The sequence below is a fragment of the Euwallacea fornicatus genome, chromosome 37 (genome assembly GCF_040115645.1).
Source record: "Euwallacea fornicatus isolate EFF26 chromosome 37, ASM4011564v1, whole genome shotgun sequence".
NCBI classification, from domain to species: domain Eukaryota; kingdom Metazoa; phylum Arthropoda; class Insecta; order Coleoptera; family Curculionidae; genus Euwallacea; species Euwallacea fornicatus.
The window spans coordinates 640,927-652,681 of record NC_089577.1 but is presented as its reverse complement, the minus strand read 5'-3'; the positions used below and the strand labels follow the sequence as shown (position 1 = coordinate 652,681).

Sequence of the window (11,755 nt, the reverse complement as noted above, 5' to 3'; positions counted from 1 at the left end):
AATATCTTACAGCAGAGCCACCCTGTATACACGACAACCGCAGTACTATACCAATCCATATTCATCTTCCACCTGCACACACTTTACATAATTATTTTCAAGCCGATTGCACAATTTTATTTGCCTTGACGAGTCGCGAGAACCCGGCCTCTGCATAGGTTTCATTGGCCGGGAGCGAAGGCCGTCGACCAATAGGCAGCTGACAGAAACCGCCCAGTGGTGGTACCCGGCTGGCATGAGGCGCCCTCTGGCGGGATACAGCGCGCTCGGCACAGTTCGGTACCTCGGATGCTGAGTTAGTTAGTGCAATCCGCGCGGTTCGTCGAGAATATACAGAGCGATGCGCGCAGGTTGGTACCGCGTCCAGTGAGATGACGCGCGTATTCGATTCGGCCAAGTGACCACTATTCGGAGGGCGGTTTGTTCAATGTGGTTCAATGGATTATGATGCGGCGGCCAATTATGCTATTGTAGGTATCATTACTTCTGTTCATTGTTTTAAGTTAGGTTCTGAGCGTAAATTAGGTGGGTGCTCGTATATGTGCGCCACCGAAAGATGGATCAATTTTGAAAAAATACGTTTGACCCACATATTAAACCGGTCTCAGTTTACATTTATTCTGAAGAAATCTAGGCCCTTCTCAAGGGCAAGAAGTATACGTTAAAGTGTTGCTTTGCCAGTTCTTCCCGACGACGAAATTTGGAATTTGGTACCCGTGGAAGTGTGCGAGGCGATCATCGGCACATAGGCTCCCAGTTCATTTCGGAAAACAGTCTCAGGTTCTGTAACCGCATAGGTTTCTCGATTATAGATACGCGAAAAATTCTTGACATAATGGAGGGGTCGCCTACTCACAGTATTTTCTTCTGGATGTAGCAATTTCCCACTCGCTCTGAATTTTTTTCTCTGCAAAATACCCGAGAAAAACCCGTTAAAAAACTGGAGATCACTGTTATTTTGACCCACATTTAATTCCAAAAAATCCACTCTGCGTTAGTCTGACGAGACTTCACTTGAACTGGTTTCAATATGGGTTTAAGTACTATTAGATTTGTAGAAAATTCTTGGCTTAATGGGGGAGTCGTTAATTCGCACTATTGTCTTCTGGCTATGGCGATTTTACTGTAAGATGCACATTCGTAACAATTCCCCATTAAGTTTTTCCACTAATTCTGAATCTCTCAATTACGAAATACTGAAGAAAAGTATCTTAAGGAACTGGAGATTGCCTTCATTCTGACTTTTATTATGGTCCAAAAAACCCACCCTGATTTTGCCTCGGGAGACCCCATTAGAATTGCTTGGGATGTAGGTTTAAGTACTACGGAGAGTCATTACGTGCGGCTTTACTGAAACTTTAATTTCTTGCAAATAAACAAAAAGTTCTGCTGAATGCTTTACTATTCTAGTGTATTAAACGCCAATATTTAATAATTTTTTTCAAATTTTATCCAATATTCCATGTTTTTAAATCGTTAAGTTGGGAATTTTTAACGTTTACGTTGAAGTAATAAAGTGAGTAATGAAACTACAAAATGGAAATTTGCAAGCAAGCTTTGCGGTTATTCAATTCACAAAGCGGGTAATTGAAGAACGTAAGAAAAAAATTAGATTCAGTCGGAATTTGATTCGCCATTTGAGGTATGTCGGCCAAATTTGAAATTTAATGTCCCATCTCTAATATTGATCTTTCGAATTTAGTTAGGTCTCCGAGGACCCCATTGTGCCTCTACAGTAAGAGATTTTTCAGCCGCGCTGTTCACAAGCATTTAAGTTCAAAATTACAAATTAAACCTAATTTCTTTGCAAAATTGATTCAGTTACCTGCTGCACTTTGTTGTTGTTTATGGTAAATTTCATTCCCTCTCTACTTACACCAATCAATTGTAATGAATGGAAAAACCGCACAGCAGATCTGTTTGTCGATTTCCATTTTGTAATTTGATCACTTACTTTATTACCACTGCGTAAACGTTAAACATTCAAACGTTAAATAACAATTATTGCATATTTAACAAACAAATTTTATAAAATCTGCGAGAAAAACTCGCTCATCTTTCCACGGGAGGAGAGAAGGGTCAAATCTGTTGCGTTTAGAGGCAAATTATCGAAATATGTGTATGTGTTTAATGTACCTCAAGAGAGGGAGGCGTGCCCATCTTTTAACATGGACAAAATTAAATATTATATTGCAGAAAATAAATCTTCCATTCAATTAAAAGTTAAATAAAATATGAATAAAATTTCTTCACTGGAGCCCATTAGAATACCAACTTTCTCTTAGTTTGTACTTAAAACACTCGTAGCTCGCACAGTGCTTTTCTGATAAATTCAAACACTTAAAACGCCCCAAATCGCCCTGAAAATTTAATTGTGCATTTCGTCATCACAGGTAGGCATTGTAAGAGGAAATTTTTATTTTTTTACGGGTAATTTTTTTGGTTTGAGTAATTATTATGTTTCGTTTTTCTCTGACCCAAATAGATTTGTAATGTGTTTGAAAATAATTAAAAAAATCTATATAATAATTTTATGTCGTTACTGTTTTTTTTTTAATGCAATTTGGCTCATTAAAAAAACGCGTTTTCATTGATTTTCCTTGTTGATGCCTCTGGAAGCTCAACAAGCGACGTGGAAATCACCACATTCAAGGTTTGATATCTTTCAATGTCTTAATCTTCCATGATAAATATATGTTAAATCGGCGCGTGAAGCAACGCTGCGTCTTGAAATGCCCACTAGGCGGACATATTATTGAAACGAAAAAAAGATAATCTTTTACTAAATGAAGAAGCGATAAATTTCACCTGAAATTTGTCTTCTCTCTCTTCAAGCCTTCCAAATTCATTAAACAAAATCAGTACTACCTACAAGCAACAGTTCCACTTCCATGCCTTCACCCTTAATTTACCCCTACATCTCTTTGCAACTATTCTAATTGCCTCGAGGCCGTTTTGTCTGGACCTTCTGAGATTGGTTCCTCAACGCGTTCCGAGGAGCGATAGCGCGATGGCGAAAACATCGGCAAATCCCGAAGGAACTTTGAGTCGTCCGGCAACAACGCAAAAGGTTTATGGGTAATTATATAACTGGCTGTCTTCGTCTTGCTCACGACTTGTCAAGGTCGTTCCCGACTTTTGAGTGTTTCCCGACGTTGCCACGTAGTTCTAATAACTGCTAAAGGTGCTTTTAGACAAGTTCCTACCCGTCGACCATCCTACTACGTGGGTTCTTTATGGTTACGGTTATGACGTCCATTAGGCCTATAGAAAGCTCGGAAACAGTGTGGAAACGGACCATTCGAGCGTAATGCGTGATACGCTCGGTTTTTACGACACAGCCGCTTTTCTCTAAGTCTATCGCTGGTTTTTGTTATTCGTTTTTAATGCGCTCGAACATACATATTACATATACCATAACTCCCGGGCCGCCATATTAGTGGCCGCAAAATCTCCATAAAAAACCCATTACGGGAGATTAAGAGTGGAGATCCCGTAGCGTGTAGTACCGGCAGTCGATCACCCGGACCGTCTCGTTTTCGTTACGAAAGCTATTGTCAATTGATTAATTTTCAATTAATGTCTTTTAATTGCCTTTTTTTAGAAAAGCGGGTAATGGCTTTCTCTCTCTGAGAGAGATGTGAGGAAGATGCGAGACATTACAGAGATAATAAATTTGTTATTCCCGTGACAAGAAAAGCGATAACGCATTCCTCTCAACTTAAATAGACATACCCCAGGAGAGTAGAAAATCAAAACAGTGTCGTCAGCAGCCGATCTAGAATGTCCGCTCTTTGCGGCACCCAGTACGTCCACTTGTGCCGCATAAAAAGCCGATATAAATGTGAAACTCGATCGCTTTTATTTACCATAAACGATCGCCTTTTTTCCAATGGTATTAGTACCATAATCAATGGGCAGTTTTAGACACGTTTCGACTTAAACCGCGGTCGAGCGCGAGCCGCGGAATGCCCGAGGAGGACGCTCGGAAGAGCCTTAGTATAGGGCTTCGAATAAATTACACACACAGCGAAAAAACAGGTGTATGAGTACCGAACGGTCCAGGGGGTCATCGAATTCCCACGGATTCCGTACGTCACAATGGTCTATGCCCATTCAAGCGTCCCGTTGACAGTCGCGGCCTTTGCTCCTCCGCCGAATGCTAATCAACCGTGGAGAGGACTCGCGGACACCTAATTAAAGGACCGAGGCGGCTCCGAACGACATAAGAATGTCTCGTGTCCAAAGGACACCATTGATTATCAGTTAAACCCATTTTGCCCCCGCTCCATTATCTATAATGTGTTATTTTTCAGATGAACCAGCTATGCAAAGTCTGCGGTGAGCCCGCTGCAGGATTCCACTTTGGGGCTTTTACGTGCGAGGGATGTAAGGTAAGTCTCTGCCTCCTATAAGTCTGCCAATAATACCACGAAGACCGCGGCGAATCGTACCAGAAGTAATGGCTTTTCAGTGATTAATCAGTGATTAATAAAAGGAAAGGAAGCACTGGTGATTGCTAACCTGAATTAAACTATTTGATGTTCGAGAAATCGAAATTACTCAAGCTGCCTTCGCTGGTTGATAGTGTTTGAATCGAGTACTATGTCGAATCTCGCGTTTCTCTGGTTTTTCGTGAATTTACAGAGGAAATTGCATCAAATCCCTGCGAGCGCCTCCGGCCTTGGGATCTTCAAAACTGAGAAGCGCATGATCGACTTTACTCGACGAATTCCGATTTGAATGCGCATTTTAAATACCTAAAAATATAAGGGGCGTTTCATTGAAAAAAAAAAACGCTTTTCGAAGCGGAAAGTCGGAGCGCTCAATACAAACGGCCTTAATGTCTTTTGAGGTAACATTCTCTGTAGACGAAGGAAGAGACCGGGTCTGGCGTTGACAAATGATCGCTTCACCTCAATACGAACTGATGTCTCGTCTGAGAACTATTAATTCTCTCTTTCCTGCCTTTATGTATATTAATTCCTCCGCGAAATAGGGAGCGGTCGATTCCATTGTCGCAACAGGTCACCGTACACCTCTTATTTCCGCGTTCAATCAGCGATTCTTCAGTACCTAAATGAACCATTTCTTCTTTTCGTAAGGAACGTCTTCTTTCATAGAAATCACGGCCACTGCAAAGGGCCTTATCATCTAGGTGGAGAGTTTCCATTAGCGCGCACATATAACAGTGCAATAAATTATGTGCATTTCAATAAGAAGTGTCATTAAAGCCTACGCATCAGGATGGGAAATTAGACCGTTCCTCGCTGCATGGTCTCGCATTACAACTACTCACGTTCCAATTGAATGCTTAAATTGGCGCGGCGAGAGAAGTTCAAGTTTTGGCGCTCTATTGGCGTATGATCATAGGCCAAGAGGTGGCGCTACTCTTAAGTTGAAATAGAGACTTTCGCCGTTCAGAGCTGGCCGCGACAGAGCAGTGAGAACCATAATTTCCAGATGCGGACGAATCTCGTTGCAGGAACTCAGTTGGAACCACTTTATTTATACCGAGAATCGAGGACTTATCGGTCTCGATTAAACAGAATTATAAAATGCATCTTGAGCTGTCTAGCCCGACAAATTTACAATATCGATTCCGTTTCTTCAATCTTCGGCTGACTGGGAAAAAGCGCACTTTTTACGGTTTCCATCAATCTTCCTTGACAAAATAATGGCAGCAACAATTACCGGAGACGGACAGAAATCAATTTATTAATTCACCGGATTCCTATGTGTCTTCTCTCTTTCTCCACGGAGATCAATTTGCTTTAGCTGTCGCACTTTATTAGAGATGAGCTGACAATCATCGATGCTCAAAATATGCATTTTCCCACGCGAGAGCAAGGACGTTTCATTCTCGATGGGTGTGTACATGTATTTATGCCACTTATATCACGTTATTTATTTAGTTCGGTCTATAAATTATACATGCTCGAGTGGATTTGGCATGTGAAACTCTTGCGTAAATCATGATTTCCGAAATTCCCTACTGGAACTGCCCCGTTAGAGCGGTCGCGACACATTCGCGTCTGGATCCGTTCTTATGGAACAGCTGGGGCAGGTTGCTCGGGGTTCCCGTAGATTCGAATGTCTGAGCGTCGGAGTGTGATCTTGCCACACGTACGTTCGAGTCGAAAATGTAGATATTGTCTCTTAGGCAACCAGGTAAACGATAAAACGGAATTTCAAAGCCGTTGCTTAAGCAGACAAAAACCACTAAATCTGCATATTGTTACAAGGCATTCCTGCCACATTCCATGTGTTTGAAACGAGGATCATAACACCCATTAATAACCATTTATTTCAGGTGGTTTTTTGCGATTAGACGAGTAGACTAATCGCCGTTAATTACAGGTCTATTCCACGGCTCAATGACATTTCTTGTAACAACGAATGTCCCCAATTGCAATTTGGCCTTTTAGAGGTGTTTTATTGGGCACGAAACTCGCTCTGCCAAAGGTCCGGCAGATAAATAAAAGCACCCAGGAAGCGCCTCTGAAACGAATCGTAATTTATTCGATTATAATTACAGCCATTCTTAAGGATTAATAAACAAATGGTAAATAACCGCGACGGTCCCGTGGGTCGACGAAGGCGATAAATTCCCAGCGATTTATCGCTGCAACCATCGTTATTTATCGCCCTGTATATTTCGATTCTCTATTACCAAAAGCGACAATAAAAGACGAAAATTTAAAGTCATCGCGCCCATATTGCTCAGTTTTGCATTGCTCGCTTGAGACGGTCCGCTAACCCATTTCTCAGGCTCTCGTACCATCGGTGGGTGTAACTAGAGATAGCAGATTATTAAGGATGGTATGCACCGTTCGTTCGACAACAACATACCGGCCGTATGTAGCCGAATGTCTGATGCTGAACGTGACCGACCGCGTCTAGAATTCCGAATGATGTTGCTTTCGAGACCGTCATGAGGTCTTTTCCAAAGAATGGAAGTATTATCGATCGTTTTTTAACATTCGGCAACACTGAGCTGCATTTGGGAGCTGTCATTTATCGTTACAGTTTGACTGACATTGAAATATTGTCGCGTAGCTGTCGACTGACAGAACAAACAAGGACCAATGCGGGAAAGCAATACTGTGTCAGGGCATAGTACTGTGACTTTCGGTTATGTCACAGTTAATTAGTCATTTTTTTCCAACTTCCTGTGCGCAGCAACTAGTAAAAATCTTCAAGAAGTCGGACACTGTTGCGCAACATTTGACAGTTGTTATTTACCTTCTTAATGTCATCTAAAGAAGTTGGCGGAACGTGACGGCTGGGCAGTAATAATTCAGTGTTCTACGACTTGAACAGATAAATCCATCGGAGGCCTATAGAATGTCTTTTTCTAGAGGAAATGGCTAAAAATTGCCGTATATGTGTTGTGGTTCCCATCTCTATCGGTTTCGAAGATTCATAAGACATTCTCTTTTGACACGTGTTGTTCTTTCCTCAAGTTGTTTTCGTGAATTTAACAAAATTACGACAGTTCTGTTCAAAATCATTTTGATAGCAGCAAAGTCAGTGCGACCTTGTCAGCTTTTGCACAGCACGGTCCTGCTTGTTCCTGACGGTGGTTGTCAAACTAGATGTTACGATTTGCAACGTTGCTGTAGGTAGCGGTGACAGCTGTCACCTGTCATGCGGCCAGGGCGGTGCTGCCACTTTATGTAGAATTTCCTGGCTTCGCAGGCCATGTACGTGAAAAATAAGAGATTCTCTGCGAAAACGTCTCTGAAAAGTGTGAGAACCAATTTGAACCAAAGTATAACCGCGCAGCAACAGATTGTTAAAGCTGTTGTACCTGTTCAATTAATTTTATTATGTGTGTGTTCGCAACTATATCTGATCTATTAGGTCGGTTATAACAAATTGCTACTTTTACTTTTCTTATGTTGCGTTTAGTCACGATTGATTACCGAGCAGCTAAGTAAATTACTCCGGATTAGTTTTTTCCCATATTAACCTTAATCAGTTGCTTAAAAATGATTATTGTGGAAGAGCGAAATTTATTAACTGCCGTTAGGCTTGGAACCGGATTTAGTGTCCGTCTAAGAGGAACAATGGGCAACCTGCCGTATTTCATGGGCATGCCGAAGATCTCTGCGAAGATCCAAACATGCAAAAGCCTTAAACTACAGTTAAAGATAATCAGAAAAGTCCGACTATAACGCACAGGTTGCACACAATTATCTGCGGCTACATTTCAGTGGAAAGTCTGATTGTTGCACACGAAGTTTGGTACCTCCATGTTCCTCACGATTGATGCAAGCCGTACCGCTATGCGAACTATCAAAATACGGCTTTTATATGTTATAGTTACTAACAACCTGCCTGGCAGGGGGTCTTCGAGATATGCCGAGCTGGACGCTTTCCTACACTATAATTTTATAGTGTTATTAAACTAAAAGCTATAATTTATGTTGTTTTAATGCCGCGTGATTTCATACGGAAATTTATCGGCGGAGGAGGATCGCTTCCTATATCCTAATTGGATCATTTCGCTCCTCGCAATCTTGATTGACACACACCATAATCATGAATATACCTAAACAGCAACGTTACCAATGACATGTGCGTCAGAAGACGTGTCCGCCGCAGCGACACAATTACCTGACAAATATGCCTCAATGTTAAACCTGTCAAAAATATAAAATGGTTACTATCAGCTGATCGGTTTGAACGGCGTCGTCGCATAAGCTGTCACGGCGCGATATTTAAATCAAAGAAACTCGATCGAGTCGCATGTATATCACCTGGATTCGTGTAGAAGTCGCGGCGCAACTTGTACCCGGGTATCGTTTTCGTGTTCTCGCAAGAAGAGAAGCGATATTGCACCGGGAACACGACAAATGTATGATATGCACCGGGGCAGACCACGAATCATGAGAACCGCTGCCCTTGCACTTGCATATTTCGAATCGAACGCGACATGCGCGCCTCGGTACGGCCATTAATCAACTTACAGGGTGGAGGAGCTGTGTTCGAAAACTACACGTTGGAGGAGGCCAAAGTTGGGTTATGTTGAGCGTTTTCCTCTTTTGTTCATGTGACGTGTGATAATTCACCTCCCCCATGTAGACAATTCAATAGAGCGACTTGCTATCTGAAGCTCATAGTTTTTGTTTTTTTTTTGTTCGCAGATGCCTCTTGAGGCACGTCACTGTTCAACCTTTGCCCCCAGTAGAAACTTTCGGCTACACGCTGCACTAAATTGACTGCAGAACATGTTGAGGTTCTCAATATTTGTGAATTTTCAGTTGCTCTCAGGGTTCTCTCAAGTATGACACAGTTTAGCATTCAATTCATGTGCCAATTCGATGATTGATGAAGGAAACTTTAGGCTACAAAACTGCACCAAAGCCATTGGCGTGGGATATTTTTTTGTTTTAAATTTTGAATACTCCTTCAGGTCACTTCTCGTAAGATACTTGACACTTGACGTTTCTGGTAACTTCAATTACTGATAACTTTCCATCGTGACTTCCGGTGAGAAGTTTAGGTTTCACGGTACCCTCATTGCTAATTTAACGCCTCAATATGTTATAAAATCAAATCCAATGGAATCAACGATGATAACTGCTGCGTATCCGTTTCTTTGCCGGTTGCGTTGAAACCAGGAACGCAGCCACATATCAACCTCGGTGATGTATGTAGTTCTATGGCGTCGGAATGGAAAGAATCCCTGAGCATTGTCGCAGGCTTTTGCGGAATCCGAAATTCGCCCGGCCGAGCTGTCGCGATAAGATAAATGCGCGTTGAGCCGTATAAATTTCTCCCGGCCAGATCGGATCTGTTTTTTGCGCAAAGTCGCATTGATGACCACGTTTTCAACACTTTTATTTATTAAATTCCAGTCCTTCTTCGGCCGAACGTACAACAACGTGAGCTCGATTAGCGAATGCAAGAACAACGGCAAATGCGTGATCAACAAGAAGAATCGCACCGCGTGCAAGGCCTGTCGCCTGCGCAAGTGCATGATGGTGGGTATGTCCAAGAGCGGATCGCGTTACGGAAGGCGCTCCAATTGGTTCAAAATCCACTGTTTGTTGCAACAGGTACGTGCTCAAGATCGCTGGGCTGTTATGCACATGCGCAGTTTGAGTCAACAGTCTCTTACTAATGCAATTGTTTAGCAGCAACAACAGCAGCAGCAACATCACCAGCCTTCACCATTCATGCCACAAAACAGTGAGGTCAGCATGAACTTGGCAGCTGCCGCGGGCCTCCTGCGACCCAACCCATACCTCAGCTCCATGTTCCGCAGCCCCGGTCTCCCCAGTGTGCCTGGCACCTCTCCAGCAGTGCGCGATAGTGTTTCGAACTGCGAATCCGATTCCGGTGCCAGTTCCGCTGACCCCGACGACGAAGTCCGGTCCGCGAGTGCCTTGAGTTACTTGAAACCGTCCGGGTCTCCTCTGAGTGACCGCGTGAGTAGCGACACGGACTGCGTATCCAGGAGCAGTTCGAAAACGCTACATTTGAACAACAACCACTTGAAAAGTCTCAATTTAAGGCCACAGTTGCCCTCCAGCATATCTCCCGCATCGTTGCCAGCCGTTTCCCCCACCAAGTGGTTCCCCCCTCCTTTCCCAATGCTGGCGGGCGATCCCGCGGTTTGGAGGGAGTTGTGGTTGCGAGGACAGCCGACTATAGCCGAACCTGCACCTGACCAGGACCAACCGATCGATTTGAGCGTGAAGCCCTGCGAGAGAGGAGAGGAGATCAGGGAGCCAGTCAAGGAAGAAGGAGAGGGCAGCAGTGCCCTGGATTTAACTTTAGCCGATCGTTAGTGAAGGTGATTAGTGTATATACTGAGTATTTATTTTTATATAAATATGTACTTATTTTTAACGTAATTTTAGAAGATACTTCATTGCCAGTATCCGTCCAGTATGTTAGTTGTTCATATACAGGGCGTCACCTGGAGAGGGGAAGTTAGTACTTAGAACAATTTTGTATAGGTGTTTAAACGAATCTCCCTGTATATACTAGGTATAACACATTTTTGAGAGCGCCAGTTTGTCTTTTTACGACGTATATTTAATTAGTATTATTTTCGGCCAGTAAGCCCATTTTGTTATACATATTACACATATTTTTTTATAAAGCTTTTTTTGAAATAAACTGTTTTTGTTTTACATTCGGCTTTCATTTTCACAACCGGAAATCCACATGTTCCGTAATAGTCGCAACGGGCGACCGATCGAAAATTGAGGCAAATTGTTTCGAACAGCAGGATGCGCCAAGGATACATTGTAACCTGTTTCAGTGGCGGAGCTCCTCCTACTTTCAGTGACATGAGCAAAGACAGTTATTTTTCGGCAGGACGCCGCTGCGTTGGCCAAACAATGGACAATCAGATGGGTGTGCGCCCGGCGAACTGGTGCGTAAAGGCAGCTTTGTTGCGGGTCATTGTTTCGCGCACTGTTGATTGATCATTTCGGCTATTTTCAACCGATTTGATATGCGAATATGTGACCGATCTAATGCTATGTATGATCGTTGATTCAGTTTAGAGTAGTTGGAGTGTATTTTTAGTGTGAAAAATATGACCAAGGTCGAGACCGACGGTAGTACCATCTTCCGATAACGTCATGAACCATTTTTTCAGAGGAATCCAAAATCAACATTTTCGTTTACTCTCTTTTGTACAAGGTCAAAGTCAATCGTTATCAAGGGCGTATTGGGAGCCGAATAAAAAGTGCTGGGTTCCACCGGAGGAGTCCGACGGCGCCTCCGGCCG

The 11,755-nt window shown here is 42.8% G+C and overlaps 1 protein-coding gene across 3 annotated transcripts; it reads left to right on the top strand.

The window, feature by feature from the left end:
- The first annotated feature begins 292 nt into the window (after positions 1 to 292).
- Positions 293 to 11,150, top strand: LOC136349209 (protein embryonic gonad-like). Of its 3 annotated transcripts, XM_066300608.1 has the most exons (5): positions 293 to 470; positions 4,317 to 4,394; positions 9,867 to 10,067; positions 10,146 to 10,807; positions 10,875 to 11,150. In XM_066300608.1, the coding sequence occupies exons 1-4, from the start codon at positions 438 to 440 to the stop codon at positions 10,800 to 10,802; spliced, it is 969 nt and encodes a 322-aa protein (XP_066156705.1). In that variant the 5' UTR covers positions 293 to 437; the 3' UTR covers positions 10,803 to 10,807; positions 10,875 to 11,150. The 3 variants fall into 3 exon arrangements, with proteins under 3 accessions (XP_066156705.1, XP_066156706.1, XP_066156704.1); XM_066300609.1 differs by having other exon boundaries at positions 10,149 to 11,150; XM_066300607.1 differs by having other exon boundaries at positions 10,146 to 11,150.
- Positions 11,151 to 11,755: the final 605 nt, after the last annotated feature.

Excerpts from the sequence above, each read along its gene's own strand:
- LOC136349209 (XM_066300608.1), top strand. The coding sequence starts at position 438 with ATGGATTATGATGCGGCGGCCAATTATGCTATT. Across the intron at positions 4,395-9,866 it reads TTACGTGCGAGGGATGTAAG|TCCTTCTTCGGCCGAACGTA; the intron begins GTAAGTCTCTGC and ends ATTAAATTCCAG. Across the intron at positions 10,068-10,145 it reads TCCACTGTTTGTTGCAACAG|CAGCAACAACAGCAGCAGCA; the intron begins GTACGTGCTCAA and ends GCAATTGTTTAG.